This window comes from Gekko japonicus, unplaced genomic scaffold, assembly GCF_001447785.1.
Source record: "Gekko japonicus isolate JY-2015 unplaced genomic scaffold, Gekko_japonicus_V1.1 scaffold155, whole genome shotgun sequence".
Classification (NCBI taxonomy): domain Eukaryota; kingdom Metazoa; phylum Chordata; class Lepidosauria; order Squamata; family Gekkonidae; genus Gekko; species Gekko japonicus.
The window spans coordinates 582,737-606,201 of record NW_015167534.1 but is presented as its reverse complement, the minus strand read 5'-3'; the positions used below and the strand labels follow the sequence as shown (position 1 = coordinate 606,201).

At 41.9% G+C, this 23,465-nt stretch overlaps 1 protein-coding gene across 1 annotated transcript in view; it reads right to left on the bottom strand.

Annotated features, from left to right (window-relative positions):
* Positions 1-23,465, bottom strand: part of GK5 (glycerol kinase 5 (putative)) — a 39,778-nt gene that overhangs the window by 2,308 nt on the left and 14,005 nt on the right. The window contains exons 5-15 of the mRNA XM_015413471.1: positions 23,063-23,194; positions 21,642-21,717; positions 19,081-19,142; positions 18,926-18,999; positions 18,335-18,395; positions 14,876-15,002; positions 12,026-12,130; positions 7,386-7,480; positions 5,239-5,342; positions 3,844-3,903; positions 1,922-2,055 (exon numbers count right to left, since the gene is read on the bottom strand). Of these exons, the coding sequence (XP_015268957.1) occupies positions 1,922-2,055; positions 3,844-3,903; positions 5,239-5,342; positions 7,386-7,480; positions 12,026-12,130; positions 14,876-15,002; positions 18,335-18,395; positions 18,926-18,999; positions 19,081-19,142; positions 21,642-21,717; positions 23,063-23,194 (1,030 nt within the window). The remainder of the gene's footprint in view (positions 1-1,921; positions 2,056-3,843; positions 3,904-5,238; positions 5,343-7,385; positions 7,481-12,025; positions 12,131-14,875; positions 15,003-18,334; positions 18,396-18,925; positions 19,000-19,080; positions 19,143-21,641; positions 21,718-23,062; positions 23,195-23,465) is intronic.

Genomic DNA, 23,465 nt, shown 5'->3' with positions numbered 1-23,465 from the left:
GTATGTCTTTTTTGGTTATAGAGTCCTCACGCTTCCTTTTAGTCTGTCGGCAAGCAGCTTCACCGTCTGACTCAGCTTCTAGTGGGGGAGGAGAGTCTTCATCCGAAGTTAGCATGTTTCTCTCGGTTTGTTGAGACTCTTTGATATTTTTCTTGGCTGCTTTCCCTCCTTTTGGCCTCCCCATTCCTTCCGACAAGCAGTTCTTATCTTAAGAGTCCTTAGTTGATCTTTTTTTAGCGTTATTTGGAGCACAGATGCGGAGGCTCTTTTCGGTCTGACTGCGCAGTCTCGCAGTCACCGGAACTCCCCCTGACATACATCTCTGATGTATGTAACAAAGTTAGCTCTTTCTTTCTATCTCTGGGGTCAAGAAGGTCAAGGAAAGCTGGGTTAAGGTAGGCTGACTCAGAAAGTCAAGGAAGCTAGTTACAGATACTCTGTTTGGAATTTGATAATGTATAAACATTCCAAAAGGCAAAAGTCATGTAAGGCAAAAGGCGCGTACAGGGTTATCGGTACCAAAAGGCCACAGCACTTAGCAGGGTCCTGAAGCCTCTTTGGAAACAGGACCAAAGATTCAACAATAGAAGCTAATTACTATAGAAATCAGTCACAGATTTAACAGAGGCTCAATCCAGGCCCTAATTCCACAGCACATACACTAGCAGCTCCGTATTTAATTTAGAGTTAAATGTGTGCTATTCGTGTATAGACCTGTACACTCCATGAAACCAAAGTTCTACTAAGACAACATTTCAGGCCCCAAGGAGGTCCCACTTACATATAAAGCCTCTTGCATTTACATACATGATCTCCCATCATAGCTTATTCTCTACAGAGAAGTAATTTGATTCATGCTAGTTCAAACCCAGATAAAGAATAGCAAGCCTGCTCCAGTCTTGGGATTCTTTCCTGTCTCCTCATGATCTTTCTACACAATATACACTTCTTACATCTGACTAGCTCTGAGATTCAGCAACAGGTTCAAGCATGCCTGTATAGGTCACCAAGCCTCACCCTTTTGCACTAAGATAACCTCAAATGCCAGCCAGCACAGAAATTCTGGGCAAATGCAGGAAAGACCAAGGATTGTGTCAGATGTTCTACTGTCTCCTGGACCATTATGGCAAAGTTAAAGTTTTAATACAAGAGAAAGGATAAACACAGAATCTCATTACTTTCCTTAAGACCCTTGTAACACTGTAACAACCATGGAGGAGACAGATACATATTGTTCATTATTCAGTGCTTGCATTACTGGTGGATTAGATTGTTAGCCCCACTTAAATCAGTGCTTCAAAGCCATCTTAACAAAGTGTTGTGTAGATCACAGATGGAAATACATTTAACTAAAAGTCAGTTCCATAACATTTCAGCAGAATTTATTCCCAAATAAATCAGCCTAGGATGCCAACTCCAGAGATTTCAGCCATGTTCATTAAAAAAAAATGTATAATAGCATCTGAAATACAGGAAGGTCTTAGCTGACTACTTGAATAAATCATCAAGCTTCAAATAAGTCATGCTAGAAAAGGGCATTGGCTTCCATGCATGCAGGTGAGACTCATGAATTTATTCTGTATACAACAGTAATGTTTTTACAAAACAGATATTTAAGGAAATGTGGTGTGCAATAGTCAAATAATTATAAAAACATGTAGATAGAAAACTAGATAGAATATGCTACTAGAAATACAGAGGCAAGGCCTCAACTGAAGTTTGTTGTCTGAATCTTGCTTTAAAAGGTTATTAGAAGTTCAGCATCTAATACAAAATACAAACCCAAAACACAACATAAATATTTCATACTCCAGTCCCAACTGCAGAAAGTAATGGAGGCATTATAATAACTCATAAAACATAAGGAAATGCTTGCTCTCTTACTTTATAAATAAATGTTAACATTCAGATTGCTACATACCTATAGCAAGACCTGCTAAAAAAGCTGCTCCAAGACAAGACATATCTGTAATTACAGGCTTGTCTATTGTTTTGTCAATTAAATCAGAAGTCATCTGCATTACAAAACTGTTCTTACTGACACCTCCATCAGCTCTGTGAGAAAGTAGAAAATAAAAAGGAAAGGCTGGTTTAAATGATTAAATACCTCTAGCAAAGGCAAAAAATGGAAAAAGGCACATGAACAGTAAGCAGTTCTAGAAGATAAAGTGGAACATCATCTTTTCAATCACGAAGTCATCATACTGTATACAACATCCTCTAATCTGGCGCACTGATCTTAACCAACAGAATCCAATGTCAGCACCTCTTCCTTGTGTTTGTGCCTTTGCTGCATTATTTTCCATCTTTCGCTACAAATACTCTCTGGAGCAATAAAAAGCACATTGTGACTTACAGTCATGCCAAGAAGACAACCACTTCAGTTAATGAATGGTGCTGCCTGCATTATCTGTACTCAGCAAGAAAGGGGAGGGGAGACTTTTTTGCCCCACAGAAAAATAAGGACTTCTGCCTTTCACTCTTGTACTGTAACATGTGAATGGGAACTCCTGTATCTTCTTAGAAGTGTGCAAAATACCCCCAGTATTTTTCAGGTTCGGGTATATTAAACCCCCAAAATATCAGTATTTCCTGATATTCCTAAATCCCAATACTGGTATGGTATTTGGATTTGGTAAATATTCAGGATGGCCAATTTTTTTTGGCTCCATTATACCCTGTGGGCACCATAATAGTCAATTGTCCCCATAGGGTATAATGGAGAATCGATCTGGGAGTATCTGAGGTTCTGTGGGGGCTGTTTTTTGAGGTAGAGACAACAAATTTGCAGCATAGCTGCTGGTGCCCTCTCCTCAACCTCCCCCCCCAGTTTCAAAAAGACTGGATCAGGGGGGTCAGAAGAAGGTGCCCCATCCTCTATTGTTTCCAGTGGAGGGGGAAAAGGTATTTAAAGGGTACGCAGTCCTGTTAAATGCCTTTTGCAAGCCACAGCTGAACTTTGAAGGCATTTAAAGGGCTTGCAGTCCCTTTAAATGCCTTCTCCAAGCCAGTTTCACCCATAAGGTATTTAAAGGGTAAAGGTTCCCTTGCTCAAAAGCCAGTCAAGTCCAACTCTAGGGTTGCGGTGCTCATCTCCATTTCAAAGCCGAAGAGCCAGCGCTGTCCGAAGACGTTTCCGTGGTCATGTGGCCGGCATGACTAAACACCAAGGCGCCCGGAACGCTGTTACCTTCCCACCAAAGTGGTACCTATTTATCTACTTGCAATTTCTTGCTTTCGAACTGCTAGGTTGGCAGGAGCTGGAACTAGAGACAGGAGCTCACCCCGTCTTGCGTCACCCGGGTCTCGAACTGCTGAACTACTGACCTTCCACAGCCTGCAGTTCAGTGTCTTAACCACTTGAGCCACCGCACTTTAAGGGACTTCAAGCACCCTTAAATGCCAGCTATCCGGCAGCCCTTAAAAATCCTGAATATTTTCGGGATTTTTCAGGCTTGGCCATATCGGATAGCCGGCTAAATACTCTGGCTGAAAAATACCTGGAAAATACTGGTAAGGTATTTTTCAGGGTTTTTTCCCAGCTCAGATAAACCGAATGCACACCCCTAACCCTCCTACAGTGAAATGCACAAGCTCTGAAGGACATCAAGCTCAGGGATATATTCTACAGGTTTGCAATGTATTAAGTTCCCTCCAGGTTGCTGACAATAAGCTGGTAGAAAACATACAGGTAGTTAGAAAGCTTCACTACCTAGTCCAGAGACTGAACCAAATTCCGTAAAAAGACAAAATTCCACTGGATATTGTTTTAATAATAATCTTGGAAACCACTCATATTTTATACAAACTCACAAAAAATGCACAACTTCACATAATACATACCGAATGTATGTAGTTGGAACATCCACCTCTCTTGTGATGGTTTCATATAGTTGTTTGTTCCTTACAGAAAATATTCAATAGAAATGAAAGCATTTACATACAAGTGATACTCACTTTAGAAGTACAGTATGCAATTTTAATGACCAAGACACCACAGTTTGTTCAAAATTAGCTAGATCATTAAGATTCTACAAAAGGCTTAAGTGAGCTATTATGAAACAAACTGGGTCTGCTCAACTCTTTATAGTACCCGTATTTCCTATCCATAATAGCAAGAGGCACAGGTAATAATCAATATTTACTAGATAATGGGAAGTAGGAAAGCCAGTTAGTATCTCAACAATTTTTAAAAATATGTGTACAGGACCCACTGTCCATTCTCATCAATCAAAATGACGCACTCACACTACTTAGGGTTAACATAACCATATGAAACGTTTTATTATTCACCAACCACTGCTTGTTGTCCGTGGTGATGCCACAGTAGAATTGAAATTCTTGTTGCTCAACTTGAACTTAAAACCGGGCAGTAAGGAGCAAAGCACCCTGTTTTCAGAGATGCTCTAGCAGCTGTTTTGAAGACAGAAGAGGAAGTAGGGCACAGTGAGCAAGCAACAGGCACAGAGCCTGTTGAAGGTTTAAAGTATCCACATAGGAAATTTACAATAGAAACTAGGGTAAGCATGCAGTGGGTTAGGATGCAAGAGAGAGGGTTTTAGTCTGGTAGTTTCTAAGTACAAATAGAGGTTCTAGATCAGGTGCAAGCAGAAGACTGAAAGGCGCAAAGTAAAATGTCTTTTCAGGCATGAAAAAAGTAACAGAGATTTGGAAGAACAGCACATCAAAGCCAGGCAGAGTGAAGACAGGTATGGGGATGAGGGATTACAATAAGAATCCTTCTAGTTTCTGACACTCTGCGGTCTTCTATGAGGCAGGGGCTCTGTGTGCCATGACCTGTACATGCATTTCAATTGTTTGCTTTACAAATAATTGGACTTTTGTGTACAGGTGTTCCAGTGGAGATCCACACAATTGCACAGAAGCCCAGACAAGGTAGTTTTGGACCTGGTATATTTTCCTGCAAATGTGAATTCAGAACACCACAGGAACCAGAGATACTGGGGCTTAGTAAGTCCCTTAACATGATGACAACATCGCTTTCTGGATTTTTGATACCAAAGTATATGAGACTGTGTGGGGAAAGGGAAAACCTGAGTTCAGCTACAATATTTATTTTTCTATTTCTTTGCTGCCTCTTCACCATCCTGCTTGAGGCAGTTTACAGTTAAAATCACAATACTAAAGACAAGCCATCAGACAATAACAGCACTGGCAGGTAGCCTGATCCAACCATAGCTGACATCATGTTGTTGTTGGACACAGCTGGCGAAGTACCTGAAAGCAATAGATTCCAACATTGCTCGAACGAGGTGGTTTTTGGTGGTGGAGGATGTGATCCCCATAAAAGAGGTACATGCACAAGGGTCGTTCACTGGGATCTAAAATAAAGGTATGAAATTAAGATATGCATGAATATGTTCTGCCTGCCAATGTTTAGGAATGGACAAGTCATAATAAAAAATAAGTTACACATGACAATAAGAGGCAGCATAGTAAGAAGAAAATTAAGACTATAATAGGCAGCATATAGATCTTAAATGTCTAATTATTCAGAATATACTTTAATATAGTACCTCGAAAATCTGCTTATGATTAGAATGGGTTTTTTTCTGGAATGATGGATATTAATCTTACTTTCTGGTTTATATTCAGTACTCTGTGTAGCCTGCTTTTTAAAAAATCCTAACTACTGTTACAGGATTGCATAATTTCTTTTGCCATTTTGCATAATTTGTTTTTTGATAAGAATATATGAGGTGTGCTGCTGGATCAGACCAGTGCCCATCAAGTCCACAATCCTGCCTCAGATACTGAGGCCAACCAGGTACCATGAAGGGCCAATCAAGAGGCCAACGTGTTCCCCTGAATCTGCCTGTTTAGAATTGCAACTGAGCAGTTACTGGCTGTAGACACCTTTATTCACTATGGCTAGTGCCCAAAAACTAGAGCGTCGCTGAGCAACGTTAGCAGAACCATGTTTGGGGGCATTTGCAGGTGGGGTTCCCCCCACCAGCCAGCTGGCCAGTTGTGGGGAGTATCCCACTAAAACGGGGGAACTCCTGCCTGGACCGGGGGGCTGGCAGCCCTACTCTGAGCCTAACCTACTTCCCAAGGTTTTTGTGAGGATAAAATTTGAGGGGACAAGAATAAAGTAAGCTGCTTTGGATCCCATTTGTGTAGAAAGGTGAGGTATAAATGAAGCAAATAAGTAAATTTCCAGTCTAGTTTGGATTGTGTATTTTTCCTTGAAGAGGAAAGCAAGCAGAACACGAATATACAAGTATATAGATGAACAACAAGAGTAGCACCTTTGTATGGGTGGAACCTCAAAATTCACAAAAAGGTATCAAAAGACAAATTGATGATCATCAGTTATAGCAGGAGGCTTGATGTGGCATGGTGACATTCAATATGGATTAAAACTAAAAAGGATTTCTTTCTCACAAATGAATATTTAAATGGTTTGTTCACAGTTAGGAAAAAAATAATGAGAAAAAAGATTGATGAGAAACTTCCAAACCCCCCCCCCCAAAAAAAAAGAATGGGAACTGTACCCAAGAAGAGAGTAACAGAAGCCCCTGGGGTCACATCTTCCCCTGTCCTATTCCTGTAGGGAGAAGTGAACAACTGAAGTGGGAAATTCCATGGTTATTTTAGTGCAGAATCTTTATGCCCTTGCAACATTCAGTCCTCTGGAAACAGTGTAATGTGACAACAAATACTTTGGTACAACATCACAGTAATTGCTGGGATATAAAAAAAAAATACAGTTTTAAGCAAAGTGAAAACGAAGGATCAGACCAAATTTTTACAACTCTGGAAATTTACTGCTACAGTACTTTGGAAAAAAAACTATATGAACCTTGAAAAACTATTCAGAATATGAGGGTACCTTAGAAAAGTAGGGATGCCAGCCTCCAGGCAGGACCTGGGGATCATCTGCAATTACAGCTAATCTCCAGAGACTCTAGAGATCAGATCCCCTGGAGAAAATGGATGCTTTAGGGAGGATTCTATGGTATTGTACCCCACTGAGGTCCTCCCAGGCTCCATCCCCAAATCTCCAGAAGCTTCCTAACCTGGATCTGGCAACCCTAAAAGGTATTTTTAAGTTAACACTTGAGTGCCTGAGAGGAAGTGGCTCAAGCTTCTGAAGTACTGAAAGCAAATTCCACATTTGTTGCAAGTCTCCAAAGTTACTGTAGACTTCAGTAAAACAAACTCCATAAATGGGGAGGGGGGATAGGATATTAAACACACCACCAGGCAATCCAAAACTGTGCTTATGTGATTTATACAAACATACACTCTAGAATAAGGCCTGATCATTATGAAAAGAGTCAGAGATTATAACAAAACTGATTTCCAATGGACCAACATATATTTTGGGAAGTATAATAATAAAACGACATCAGCTTTACCTGCAATCCACTGAAAGATGGAACAAAGCAAACTCCTCCTGAATTGACCAAGCTATATGCCATTCTGGATGTTTCTTCAGCATTGGTAAAAAGATCTGTGCAAGGTACACAAGATATGTGGATTAGTTTGAATTAATGCTGTATTTGAAGAAGTGAGCAGTGACTCATAAAAGCTCATACCCTACCACAAATTTTGTTAGTCTTTAAGGTGCTACTGGACTCTTACTCTTTTCTACTGCTACAGACTGACTAACAGGGCTACCCATCTTGGATTAATTTCTGCATCCTTATCCCTTCCCCAGCCTTGCAGGTACTGGGATGGAAAGGAGAAGAAGAAGAAGAGATTGGATTTATACCCCGCCCTTCACTTGGAATCTCAGAGCGGCTTACAAACTCCTTTCCCTTCCCCTCCCCACAACAGACACCCTGTGAGGTGGGTGGGGCTGAGAGAACTCTGACACAAACTGCTCTTTTTCAAGGACAGCTGTGCCAGAGCTTGTGACTGACCCAAGGTCACATCAGCAAGTACAAGTAGAGGAGTGGGGAATCAAACCCGGTTCTCCCAGATTAGAGTCCGTGCACTTAACCACTACACCAAACTGGCTCTCTGGGCAACTTCAAAAGGCAATAATGGACGCAAGCAAGTTGGTGTACAATTTGTTAACAATCTTCCAGGAGACTCTGTTTTGGACACCATGGATGTTGAATCTCTGTACACCAACATCCCTCACAAAGATGGACTACAAGCTATTAGGAACATCATCTCTGACAATGCCATGGCAGACCTCACTACCAAGCTCTACCAGTTTGTCCTCAGTCATACCTACTTCAGATCTGGTGAATATTTATTCCTTCAGATCAATGGGACAGCCATGGGCACCCACATGGCACCACAATACGCCAACATTTTCATAGCTAACCTGGAGCAGCACTTCCTCAGCTCCCATCAGTTAACACTCCTCTTGTACCTGAGATTTATTGATGACATTTTCATCATTTGGACACATGGGAAAGAAGCACTGGAGAAAGTTCACCAGGCCTTCAGCAGCTTACACCCCACCATCAACTTGACTGAACCAATCATGCAAGAAATACACTTTCTAGACCCTACTGTACAAATACATAATAGAAGCATAAAAACCACTTTATACCAGAATCCTACAGATCACCAAACATATCTACATGCCTCTAGTCATGATCCTAAACACACAACACACCAAACAATTCACTGTTTACAGCCACATAATTCCGGTTTCCGGTGCGGCGGGTCCAGTCGGCTTGTTTAGAAGCTCCGAAGATTTCAAGGCTTTAAGGTTTTAAACAACAACTTTCTTTTGTCTGAAATCTGTTACCTGCTATCTAGCACTACAGGATGCTTGAGAACATATTTTGCTACTTGAACAGCTGGGCAACTGGGCAGTTTTCCAAGCCTTAGAAGGAATGCTAAATGTTTTAGCTTACCAACTAGAGTCTGCTTAATTTGGCACTATGTTGGAATATTATTAGTAGGACCTGCTGGCAACAAACTATTTAAGATAAGAAACTTGCACTGCTGAGACCAGTGTTTCAATTTTAAATTGAACTCTGCTTTGTAAAAAGGAGACATTATTCTATTACTCTAAATGTATGTTTCATAGAAGTGGTAGGACCTAAAGCTTCAAATTGTAAAGTGACGGAGGTGAGTGGGGAGATCTGACAAGAAAGTTCAAGTAACCTGAACATTCGAATCAACATCATGACGGGCTTTTACATAAATGGTATCAAGTGGGGCAGAAGAAAAGAGTTTAACAAGGAGAGAACATATCCCCAACTCCTAAACAATCTAAGATGGAAGATTTTTATGCCCCAATAAAGCTACAAAACAGATTTGAATGCCTGGAGGAGGAGGTGCTAGAGTCAGTAGAGTCAGAAGTAGCCGTCTATCCAGGCTACTTCTAAGGAATTCCGTGAATGTAATATATCCCCCCGCTCAAGCATTATACAATCATTCAGACACTCTGAGGAGATGGAGTTGCTAGCACATCACGCAACTCTAATGGCGGAATCTCTGCAGACAATTTTCACTTAATTAGAGAGAATTTGTATCTCTGCTGCAGGAGAGGGGCAGAGACTTTACAATTAAAAACACAGCGTATGCCCAGGAGCCAAACGAATCAGATGGAGCCAAGAATGCAGGTCTCATAAGTACTCCCACAAAGCATACTGCTCCTACTGCTCCACTAAACAAGCCAGATGTCCTTAAGGAAAATTATTTTTCATTGGTCTATGACTCAAAAAGTATTGTTATAAATGTCTTTCCACTGAGGGGGAGATTTATCAATTGGCACTCTAAACAGAAGGCAAAGGGACATTTGACTTCCCTTCTTAGGACAGCCCCTGACTTTACTGACCTTATCCAGATGGAAAGATTAGTGGGCCCTATACAATATGAATGCTTTCTACTTTACTTTTGTACAGACACAATTCCTTCTTACCTATTTGCCCATGCTTCCAGATATGTGGAGTTAGGGATTAAGCTACGAAGACATTTTAAAAATTCCAAATCTGGAGGATAGCTCTGAATATAAAAGCTGCTGGCCATGAGAAGGCCATTAAAATCATTATTTGGAGACAGCTGCAAAATCTACAAACTTCGCAGCAATCTTAGATCAACCAACTCCTCCAAATTTACCTCTTCTTCTGATGGAACTGGATTTGAAGCCCTCTAATTCCTCCTCCACCTCTGATAAATTGCCATCACTGTTTGGCAACAGCAGGAACCTCTAATAAATTGCCATCAATGTTTGGCGACAGTAGGAATGGCCTGAAAAATCTGGACCCTAGGCTGGCCAGAAGAGGAAGTCAAAAAGCACCTCTTATCGAATTTTTCATCACTCCCAATATATGATCAAGAGACATTGATAGAACGTCTAGGTCTATCTTGAAGGATCTAAAAAGGTCTGCTGATGCCAAGGAGAAGGAAATGGATGTCAGCTCTAATTCCATCAATTCTTTGAAGATCGCAGGTGAAGGGACTTCCCCCTCATGGGACCAACTATAATAATTAATAGAGGAAATCCCAATTCTAACCTCATTGTTCACCCTGACAATCTTGAACTATGTAGGATAATGGATCTTCCCACCCCACCCAGTGGAGAAAAGTGCTCCTATCTTTGTTGCAACATATGGAGACTATAAATAAGCCACTTGAAATTTTGTCTTGGAACGTAGCTGGCTGGTCACGCTGCCTCCATTCGTATAGAGATGTTCCTTTTTTTCAGCGTGACTTTGACATTATCATTTTACAGGAAACGTGGTTGGCAGAAACCCTCCAACTAGATGGTTTTTATTCCTATAATTTAGAGGCTGTTCCAGGAAAAGGCCCGGGAAGACTAATGGGAGGGTTGGGCATTTTCATCTCTACTTCCCTTAAGGTCCATTGTGTGTTGAAACCTCATTTGGCTCAGCTAGCTATGGTTTTATTGGTGAGATGGGAGAAGGGAAATTTGATTATTATAAATGCATACCTCCCACCCCTAGCGAATAAGTCACTTATTGAGGAAAATTGGTCTGCACTCGATAATTATATAACAGACCTTTCACTTGAACACCTGGAAGCCCAAATTTTACTGGCAGGGGATTTAAATTCCCGTTTGGGATATAATGATTTTTTTTAGCAACTAGGGTGCAGTGCTCATCTCCATTTCCAAGCCAAAGAGCCAGCGCTGTCCAAAGACGTTTCCATGGTCATGTGGCCGGCATGACTAGATGCCGAGGCGCACGAAACACTGTTACAGCACGCTTCAAAAACAGAAAGGCCCCTGGATTATATGGAATAACTCCTGAGGTGCTAAAAGAGAATGTAGACTGGTAGGCGCAATTTCTTGCAACTTTTTTCACCTACGTTGATCAAACTGGTCAGATTCCAAAGAAGTGGGGGATTGCTACAGTAGTTCCTGTTTTTAAGAAAGGCAACAAAAATGATCCAGCAAACTACAGGCCCTTAAGCCTTTTAAATATCATCAGTAAAATATATACAAGGCACCTTCTAGATAAATTAGAATTATGGCTAGAACAGGAAGAAATTATCCCACTACAGATGCTACCTTTCTGCCCCCAAGCATTTCCCCTCTGCTCTAATCAAGCTGATTACAATATACATTGTACCTTTGCATCTTTACAAGCATTCTTTACAACACCCCTCCCACCTTCTGACTGTGATAAAGACTCAGATCTCCATTCCTACTCATGTCTGGCAAAGGGAGTTTTGAGTCTCGAAAGCTTATACCCTGAAACTCTTGTTGGTCTCTAAGGTGCTACTGGACTTGAATCTAACTGTTCAAAGGTAGAAAGTGTCAGCAAGTGAAAACCTAAAAAGATTTTTTCATCCACCAAAAACGAATGAATATCAAGTAAGTGTACACTACACATTATTTTTTCAGTTTACGTTTTGTAATTAAGAACAGTTTATTAATTAATATTTGTCTTAAGCTTTTAACACAATTTGATGTTTCAAGTGGCTTCAGCTTCAAAAATGTAAAAAAAATTTGAATGAACTGATAAAGAAAAAAATTGCATATCCTATAATCTGGAAGCTTATCACACAATCATAGATGGCATTTTACAGCCTACATTATTTTTAGGCTCAGAAAGCTACTCACCTAAGTCCTGAGCCCATTTTATAGCATTCCCAGTATCAGAAGCATTGCCTTCTGCTAAGTAGGTCAGCTCTTTCCCAATCTTCCATCCAACCAATGGATATAAGCCTAAAAGTACAAGCATCAGTTGTTAAATGGCCTTCAAAGATGTTCTTTAGTGAAGTGAAAATGTTCATTCATTTATGGAAAAATCCCAAAAGTAAACAACAACTGTGGGAAGTTCAAAATAAAACAAACTCAATGGAGAACACCAAGTGAGATCTTGCAACATCTTATGAGATTACATTTGGCAATATGGGTTGCCTAGCAACCAAGGCATTGGGATCTGGGCCTAGGCACTCCCTGCATCACTGGAGGTTTTGGGAAAGCAGCATTTTGAGGAAGGAGAAAGAGAGAAAGGGCTGGGAGAGAGTGGGAAATGGGGGAGAGAAAATAGAGAAATCATAGTAAGGGAGTGTTGAAACAGGTGGGTCGGGGATAGAAAGAGCAAAACTAGATATGAGGAAAAAGGGGGAAGAGGTGAGAGACAGTACAGAAAGAGGGGAGAAGAGAAAGGGCTTAGGGGAGAGAGTGGGGACCAGTGTGGAAGGAAAAGGTTTTTTCACGGGTTTGCAGTTTATTACATTTGTTGACAGAAATTTTAGTAGCTACATTGTCCCATATTGCCCTTCCAAGGCTGCACAGCTGCCCAAAATAATCTCCCTCATAAAAAGAAACCCAGTTGCTTTGACTATTCCTTTTTGGGTACAAGACAGGCATGTTGAAAAATGTTTACTTACAAGAATGTGAGTGCAAAGTTTAAAAAATAAAGACATAGTACCCCCCCCCCAATCCATCCTTCCCCTCGCTTCAGGCCAAGACTATGGCCCTTTCTGCACTCTCCTTTTAATCCATGTTCACCGCAGTGTCCTGCAAGCAATTCTGCACTAAAATCGAATCAACCTTCTTTTTTTCTTCTTTTTTTATAAATCCCCGGAGGGATATTTTTTTTTATTTTGCAAAACTACAAAAACTACAAAGAAACAATAGGGAAGGGACTACAACTAAGGAGAAAGGAAAGCAAACCACACTAAACTAAAACCCCAAGAGTAGATCTTTTCACTGTTAGTTAAAATGTTAGTAATGTTAGAGTTATTATCACAATATACTTGTAGAGTTCTTGCTTATAACAGTTCGCTGTTTATATGTTATTTTATTAGTTGTTATGAGAGAAGTCTCTGATCATCTTCTTAGTCTTCGCTTCAAAAGGCCATTTTCCAAGTCCTTCTGCCTTTACTTCGGCTTTCTGTCCCTAAAATTGTATACCACTCTGGCAGGTCCTGCACCCTTTTCTGCCGCAGAGTCCTCTTCCGTTCCCGAGGTAGCTTCTCCAGGTAGGCTTTTTTTTTAATGTAGTTGGAGTATGCCCTATAGGCTACTTCCATTTCGTTTATAAATTCATCCGCTGTTAAGCCTACTACTGAAGCGATAATTTCACTGAGCACCTTCTTCAAGTCTTCTCGATCTGTTTCAGGAACCCCCTGAAACCTGAGAACCATGTTAGCTTTTTCCATCTGTAGCTGTAAAACTCGATTCTCTTGGCAATTCTGCTTCATTTCCACCTCTCCCATCCTTTTCTTCAACTTCTTGCTTGTGGTGTCTATCGCTTTAATTTTCTCGTTTGCCTGCTCCACTTTTTTCTCTGTTTCGTTCAGCTGGAGCTGCTGTGCAGCAAAATTTTTATTCATCTCAGTCAGCTGCTGGTTAATACCATCGAGTTGTTTCATCACTGGCTTAAGCATATCCGCCAGGGGTTTGAGGACATCTGCTCCCTCTTCTGGCCTCGGACTCTGCCTGCCCGGCTTCGTCTTAAACTTTCTTTGCTGGGCCGCCATCTTTCCCGTTTTGTTTACAGTTTCTACCACTCCCTCAAAACTTGGAAAACTCACCCAACGACTTCGCGATTCAGATAAGTCTCTCAAGACACTTTCGGTTTACTTCCTCCCCTCCCCCCCTTCGTGTCCATTTATCGCTTTCGCAAAAGAGGCGTCCCTCTTTGCAATCTCTGTTTTCGATCGCGGGGGGGGATCACTTTTCAAATTGCTTCGTTTTATTCTGAACTCAGGTTCATTGTCGGCCAGTTTATCTGACCACGCTCAATTTTACGCCATTCTACTCGATCTCTGGCGCTTGTCCCGGTCAGTCCAGCTTGTGCCCGAGGGCCACTCAGTGACTGGTCCTTCGGGGCAGAGGGGAGCCTCAATTCTCTGGCATTACACCATCGAAGAGGCTACCCCTCAAAAGCCCCCTGACCTGGAGCCTATCGCAAAGGCTCCGCGGGGGTGTCACTTGAGGTGGCACCCCACCAGGCCGCTGGTGTGCGATTCACCCTCCTCCGTTGTGAGGAGAGCATCCACCATCACTGTTCCCGTCCACCGGAAGTCCTCGAATCAACCTTCTTTTTCATCCAGGCCCCCCCCCCCATTTTGCACTAAAATCGAATTCAACCTTCTTTTTATTCTGGGCTTTCCCCCCCATTCTGCATCATATTACCTCCCTTCGGTTTCAGCCTGCTGTTGCCCCGGGTGCTGTTTTGCTGTGGACTTAAATTGCCTCAACTCGAACACTGAGAAAATCCAAAGCGGCAGGGCAAATGCAGAAAAGATTTATATGTAGTCTTTGCTCATGAAGCTTAACTCCCAATCCCATGATAACAGAATTATCCTTAGTTCCCAGGCTAAATAGTATATGCTCATACATTCCCATATCTATCCTTTGACCCTTCTTATATAACAAGGGAAAGATTTTAGAAATGAAAGTGTCCATAATCATTTCTATCAACGACCAACTCAGTATGCAAATATACAAGCTTACCTGTCTTAGATACATGAACTCTGCTTCCAGTATTAATATCCCAGAATGAACCAGTCCCCATGGTAACCTTAACATCACCTGGATTAAAACAACATTCTCCAAACATGGCTGCCTGTTGATCTGCCACCTGTAACACAGAAGTAGAATGGAAAACTCTCTGGTAAAGACCAGTGGCCGAGATGACATTAGAAGAATAAAAAACTGACTATTTTCTTAGTTAACTTAGAATATTCATCCCTTTCTTTCGGAAGAAAAAACAACAAACAGCAAAAAGTCTGGAACAACCTTGGAAGCAACATCAGGTGCAGAGACTGCAGTCAGGAGCATTCGCAGGAACTGTACCAGGGCCGGTTCCAGTTTTAGGGAGGCTTTGGGCAGAGAGTGCCCAGGGGGCCCTTTCCTCACTCATGCCACCCTTTGTACCCACCAACCCACATGCCTATGTATCCTTCCCCTACCCCCTCATGCGCCCTTTCACTGCCAATGTTCACAGATGCCTGCATGCCTTTTCCCTGACTATGCTGGGCAGTGTGGATGGCTAGGAACATGTATGATGGAGTGCCTGCAGGCAGGCAGGTGGGGGATGGGCATGCAAATGAGCAGCAGTGGGCCCTGCCGGTTGCCTCACCTCAGGGTGTGACAACTTTGGCCCTGATAATACCCCTCATATCCCTTGCATGTGTCAGAGAACAGCTTGGTAATGTGCCCTCTTCTGGCTCCAGCCTCCCATGTTGCATATCACACTGTTCTTGAAGGAACTCCTCCACCTTCAGTTTTAGACAGCATAGGAGACTTTAGTGATGAAGGGGAGATAGCAAAAAATCACTTTCTAAGACTCATGCCAGTTGCAGATGTGCGGAATCCACCACTATATTTGGTGCTAAATTTCTAAGACTTTTTAGTTGCACTTGTTGGTTAAATTTAATTTTAATTGGCAAGATTTTGCCATGTTCATGTACTTGAATGTCACTATGTTGTGGAGGAAGCAGCTTTATTGAATTCAGTTAACAACAAAGTGAAGATTTCAAAACTGGACTTTGGCACTCTTGCCATATCTGTTGAGAAAATAGAACTAAAACACTTCTGTGCATGGCGGGCAAAGCTCCTGCTTAGGGTTGTCAGGTCTTCCCTGGCCACTGACGGGGATGTAAGTATGCCGACCTCCTGTCCAACAGGAGGGGTCTTTTCAACCATCAGTGGACCCAACAAGGGTGCCCCAGGAATCCAAATACCAGGCAACGTGACCTAAGTAAACACAAAGATGGAAGCCAGGACTGGCAAGCCATTAATTATGCCTAGGCAGTGACCCTGAAAAAAAGGCACATGAGGTCTTGCTCTGACAGCTGTGACTACCCCTCCCCCACCCTGCCAACATCTGCATACTCCATACAATGGACCTGCCGCGTAGCCCCAGAGTAACTTCTTTTCAGTCTCCACCACTATACCTGTCAATCTGATCTCATCTTCCCTTCTCACATTTCTTTGACAATGACAAGTCTTGCCTCTTTACCCCTTTCCTACACCCCAAGATCAGGTGGTTCATCAAGAAGTATTGCTTCCTTTTGATTAGTTCAAATGTACAATCACATAACCTTTTACCACCAGAGATGCAATCAGGAACCAAACCTGAACTTCTACTTTGCATGTAGAAGAAGCTCCAGTTCCTTTTGTCCAGACCTGGGAACTCATCACCATGTTCCCAAAGTGACACTGTTTTACCACTGAGAAATCCCATCAAGATATATCTAGTCTTCTGTCCTTTCCCTGGGAACCCCTGAACGCTCCCAGCCCAGCCATCCAGCACCTGGCTAATCTCATCAACGCTATTGTGAATCCAGATTCTGCCCCTCTGTAACCTCATTGGTCACACCTAGGTTTTGCTCCTCCTGGTTTCACACCCCCTTGCACCTCTTATTGGTCCAGGAAATCTTTTGTCTTCACCTGAGACAACCCCCCCAAGGCCTCCCATTGGTCCACATTTGTGTGTAATTATCTAAACTATTATTTTTTTCTTATCAAAACCCATTCCTCTTTACAATTTGGACTGGTTATTGACTCAACCAGGGGTCTTAATGAGACTGTCTCCATAAACACAAACACTGATAGCCAGATCTCACTATTGCCCCACCTCTCACTAGCAAGATGATAAGGGTAACAGGGTGTGGGGAATAAGGGCTGCCAGCTCTACATTGGGAAACTCCTGAAGAGTGGGGGGATAGACCCTGAGGAGCACAGGGACCTCTCTGGGGTGCAATGCCACAGACTGCGTCCTCCAAAGCATCAGTTTTCTCCTGGGGAACTAATCTCTGTAGTCTGGAGATGAGCTGTAATTCCAGGGGATCCCCAGGACCCACCTGGAGGTTGGCATCCCAAGCTCCTGCTTATGTTGTTTAAGTCTGCAAAGTCAAACTACAGGGCCATTAGACTTTATTACTGTACTCTTCTGGCTATGCGTTTTTAGCTACAACGTATACCTATGGATTTGGTTTTTTAAAAATTTGAGCTGATTTTAATCTGTAACATTTAATTATTACCTTAAGCCACCTTGAGTCAAAAGTAAACGTGGTGTACAAATATTTTAAATCGATAAATAAAGCCTTTTAATGCTACTGTTCCCTCCTTTAGTTTACAATCAAATTGATACATATCATTAAGGAAAAAAACTATGTGACTCTAGAAGATTGTCTGCCCAGCTGTATTTCAAACTGTAGACAAAAAAGAAGCAAAAATCTTGCTACGATTAATAAGCTTATTCAGAACACTTTATAGGATAGTTACAGAGCTTTCTCTTTGATTTAGGGGATGAATGTGTACATATTAAGACATAAGTAACCATGAAAAGGCAAGTTTGAAATTGGTCAGAAAAACATATTTATACACGGTCTGGGGCAATAACGCAGGAATCGGTATTTGAATAAATATCCAGCAACTAGGGCAGGACAAGGGCTCAAGAAAATTGTGTAGAACAAACATGACGTGCTCCAGGGGACCAAGAATCCTGAATAAAAATAGCTGTCATTCCACACTGGAATCAGAAGAACTCCAAACAGAACTCCTACAAGACAATGACTCAGCCCTACCCCACCTTCTGGAGTAGATATAAATTACCTGCCTACCATTTTCTTCTCACCTTGACACAGAGAGTATTCCATATTTCTGTGTTTATACCTCTCATGATGCCAGTCACAGTTACTGGCGAAACGTCAAGTTCTACAATGCCAAGACCACGGCCACACATCCCTGAAACTCTACAGCAACTAATGAACTCCGGCCGTAAAAGCCTTCGACAACATATCCGAAGAGATAGTTTTAGTCTGACAGGACAGAATGAAAGTGAATTTACCTGCAGCTTGAAATTCCACTCTAACATGTAGACTAACACGTTTCGCTCTGTAGCTAATCTGACCTAAATATTTCTCTAAAAAGATGTGAGAAAGAAGAGAAAAAGTGTTCACTCACCAACGCTGTTACTGGAATAGGCTCTCCAAATATTTCAGCATCAACCAATCCAAACATGTGGCTTCAAACAGAAATTTAATAATTATTTTTCTCAAGGCAATTAACAAAACTGTAGAAACTCAGTTTTAACAATTAACCTAAAGGTAAAGTGTGCTGTCAAAGCCACACTTTACTCATGGCTGCTCCACGAAGTTCCCCTTCCTGAGGTTTTCAAGGCAAGAGACCAGCAGAGGTGGTTTGCAACTGTCTTCCACTGCACAGCAGCCCCCGACTCCCTGGGTGGTCTCTGCCATCCAAGTACAGACCATGGACAACCCTAGCTTGGCTGCCAAGCTCTGGTAAGATCGGGCTAGGCTAGGCTATTAGGGCTGCTGCTACGTACAAGAATATTAGTGATATTTTCCCACCCTCTCCCATTTTCAAATACTTGCCTCGATAAATACACAGATGTGAAAAACAGACATATTCTATTTTGAATCAGATTTGGGCAAGGTTTTTTCCTCATATTGTTTTTTATAGAAACGTCGACATTTGTGCTTTTTGTCAAAGAAAACTACACACACATTCACTAGACTTAGGCCTTAGTCTTACCTTGTGTCCTTCACTGGAGGAAAAATTGATATTGGTATGGAAAATAACTTGCCAAGAATCACACTCCACTGCAGCTGAAATCACATGCATAAAAAGGGGTAAAAAGCAATACAGAGTAATTACCAGAACAGCTTTGCATAGTTAACTAGACATACCTTAAATGGGTCAAAAAAGGCTGTGGAACTTGCACTTGAATAATCTGTAGCATACACTGCACCTGGATAGAAAAGAACAAATAAGACTGGATACCCCAAAATGCAAAAGAAGATTTCACTGACAATCAGTAGACTCGACTTCAGAGCTCTATATATTACTCAGTATATCTGTGCAAGAAGCAATTCCAGCTCCCCTCTCCACTAATATTCAGGCTGCTTATTCATAGTACTCTCCTTAGAAGACAATTCGTAAACTTTCAGTAGAAAGATGCACATTAGGTTAACATTCTTCTACTACAACAGCGACTACTTTGCTTCCATCAACCATTTGCTTATTGACAAGGGTGTGCTGAATTCTAGAGATGGACTGCCTCTTTGCCCGTAGAACTACAATCTGAGGGCTAAACTAGACATGACAGTATAATAGTTTAATCCCACATACTCATATATTATGAATGAAATTGCAGTGGAGAGGTGATTTTAAATCAGAAGTGGCATCTGAACTCCTCCCTCCCTCAGTCTAGCCCCAACACTGATAGTGAGCAGTGCTGGAAGAACCTTGGATGGTGGCCTGCAGGGAGTTCAGCTTCCCTGACTCTTTTGTATTAGGCCCCTATTCCTCTCTACATGCCAACAGGACAGATACATGACTAAACCAACATAACTACCACCACAACACCTAGTCTGGCTCCAAGTCAAACTGACAGGACAGTAAGAAGGCAGAAGTAGTTAAAAACTAACAAAGCATGAAGGAGAAGGAAATACAAGTAAGGCCTATTACGCAATGCACAGGTATTTTCCCTCGCTTTCACTGTGCATGTCCATCGGGTTTTCTTTGTCATTCTGCATTGATTTTTCTTCCTTCAGAGCTCAGTTCACTTTCTGATTGCTGTTTCCCTGGGTTTTCTGAGAGTGCTTCTGTGCCGATTTTTCCCTTGTTTCACTTCCAAGCCAATGGTAATTTGAAAGTGCACAGATTTCCTCGGATTTCCCCACCCCTTGGTTGCCCCTCGAATGTCACTCCCCCGCCCACACCAAGGTCGTTCTGTCCACTCTGCACCTTCCGCCATCCTCCCCCTTCATCTGTGCACAAGCTCCATTTCCCCCTCATTGTTTTAAATTTTATTTTTACAAGCAGCATGAGTCTAGCGATATGAGATTATTGCTAGTCTTGGATCGCTGAATAAAAAGAATTAAAACAACGGGGGAAAGTTTAAAAGGAGCTGCACATGGTTTAGTTCTCTGCTGGTACTGACTTGAAAGAGGGATCAGAGAGGAGGCAAACAGCAGTGTCCCCAGCGCAAAAAAAAAAAAGGATTTCAGTGCTGCATGAAAACAAAATGGGGGGGGGGCGAATCAGCAGCGCTGAATGAAACTGACATGAAATGTAAAGAGAGAAACCATTTTCCCCTTTAATGAACAAAGACTGGTGGGAACCATTTTGGCAGTCTCTGAAAGCCTAATGTTAAAATGACAGCTGAGCCACATGGACCTTCTGCAATCTGATGAACCTAATAATTGCTTGGGATCAACCCATTTGCAGGAAGAGTGCAATCCATACAGGACAGGCTTTTAAAAACTGCCAAGATCAGGACCAGTATGTAGGATCAAATTAGAAAATCACAAAGAAAAAGCCATGCAAATTGGAAAGGCAGGAAATTAACATTAGCATACCCCCCATTTTTTTAAATTTAGTGGCACAAGACTAAAAACCTCTCCAGAGCTTCTGCCAGAGGACTCCTCCCCCATACAAATTGCAGCCCTGTGCAAAGTGTGGTGGAGTTGCAGCCAACTTTGCACAGGCCCAAACACACACACACATGTTGCCAACGATCACAGCTTGCAATGCCAGTGTCAGTGGCTTCTACTGTGCATTTTGTCCAATCAACATGTTTCCCATATTATGAGATCATGTGATTCTTTCCCATTTTTCACAGTGGCTGATAACACAGCAGAGAATCCCCTAGTACTCAGCAATATGGAAAATTTCTCAGCTGCTTGTCAGTTTCAGAAAAAGGTTGTCAATCTCAACATCAGCTTTCTTTCTTTTGCCTGCATTCCTTTCTGTTCCCTTTCACTAAATGAACTAACACTAAAATGCATGCACAAAACTGGAACCACAAGGATTTAAATGGAAGGCGCTTGCTGGACACTACTGTGCAGCTGCCAAAAGGGCAATTGCGTAAATGTTCTTTAAAAACTTTGGACACCACACCCCACATGTCAGAAGTGACTTTCTACTCTGATTTTAAAAAGTGCATTTTTAAAATTGTAGCGGCAGAGTGACTATACCATAGGAAAAAGAATGGTGTGTAAGGCAGGCACAGAATTCAAAGTCAAGATTAAAGGTTTACTGCTCTGAAAATCTGCAGTAAGATGCATGTGCGTAATGGGCCTCAGCGAGGCAAGCTTATAGTATTTTAAAATAGAAAAATTCAGGAAGAATTGGCAATGGCATGAAATTACAGTTCTCAGTTTTTTAAACTATGATTTAGGCAAATTTGACATGCAGTTTTTCTCTCCTCTCTCTGTGTGTGTTTTCTGTTGGTTACCATTCTTACCTTTGGTGAGTTTATACAATAGCCACGTGTCAACTGTCCCAAAACAGCAATTATCATCTTTTATAGCTTGTTCCACCTGAAAATAAACAGACCACATTTTATTGTGAGATGGTTAAGTATGTAACCTGCATCAAAAATTAAATTAGCTGCCATTTTTATCTCAAACACCAAACTGAATTGCTACTGTAGCTAAGAAAGGGATTTCTAAAAGTTCTCCTACAGAAGCTCAAGAATGGTTTACTGAGCAATCCTAATCAGAGGGGGAGGATGGGTTTATTAGGGCTAATGATGTGGTCCATTTCTGGACTCACAACCACATGGCAATTATACCAAGGTGTAGGGGGGTGGGCAAAAAGTAGTTGAGGCTTCCACTGCTACCACAAGTCCAACCTGAGATTATCCAGCTAAAAGATACAACAACTGCTTCTCAGGTTATTTTCATTGCTCATTCCCATAATCTTTTCTTGGCCTGGAGAATGAGTTCAGCACACTGCACACCCAACGTAACAATTACTTTGGCAGGCTAGATAGGACAAAACACAGTTCTTCAGTGCCAATTACATGACCCATTTGACACATTTTAAAATTCATATCTGAATAATAACCATTAAACTTCTACACCTATCAAGGATCCTTTCTTAGTTGGTGTAGTGGTTAAGTGCGCGAAATCTAATCTGGGAGAACCGGGTTTGATTCCCCACTCCTCCACTTGCACCTGGCTGGATGACCTTGGGCAAGCCATAGTTCTGATGAGAGCTGTTCTTGAAAAAAGAGCAGTTTCTGTCAGAGCTCTCTCAGCCCCACCTACCTCACAGGCAGTGTTCCCTCTAAGCTGAGTTACTGTGAGCTGGCTCACAGTTTTTTAGCCTCCGGCTCACAGATTTTTGCCTTCGCTCAGGAAGGAGGGCTCCAGAGCAAACTAATTGATGCAGCAGCCAAATCGCTGGCTCACAACTTTAATGCCGGTAGCTCACAAAGTGGAATTTTTGCTCACAAGACTCAACAGCTTAGAGGGAACATTGCTCACAGGGTGTCTGTTGTGGGGAGGGGAAGGGAAGGGAGTTTGTAAGCCGCTTTGAGACACCTTTGGATAGTGAAGGGTGGGGTATAAATCCAATCTCTTCTCTTCTTCTTAGTTTTAAATGCTTTCACACTGCCTTTCTCCCACAAAGTGAAACCCAAGGCAGCTTACAGTGGAAGTCACTCTACACCAATGTAACAGTATAATAACCCATACTAGCAATCTTTCATGGCATGGTTCGGGTCAGTCACAGTCCTTCCTCCAAGGCACAAGCTCTTGCACAGAGAAGGGCAGGGCTGAGTAGCTGGCCTTTCTCTGCCCTGGCTACCTCTGTCTGGCAGCAGAGGAGAGTCAACACAGCATTCAGCATAGAGAACAGCAGGACAACAGGCGTGCTTACCTCAGGCATATGTTGTAGAACCCAGGCCAACCTTAAAGGGATGTGTTGAGTTGTGAAGGTAAGTCTACTTGCTATCAAAAACAACTCAATCCGAGTGAAAAAGTGCAGCAGTGAAGAGAAGCCATGAACTGCCTGTTCCAAACAAAGATTATTTTGTATAAATATTTGGCAGTCTTCTGCAGTGCTCTAGTCAAAAAGATCACTTAAAAATTACCCAAATACATGGTTTATGTGATGAGAACACGTGGACTCAAGGAAAACACAGCATTCAAGGAAGCCTTTGTTTAAAACAAAAATTGTGCATACGGCAAGTCCTGCCTGGGATAGCAGAAAGGAGAGTGGGTCTCTCATGTTCCTTAAAAAAAAAAACACACACACACAAACAAACAATAACAAAACACTG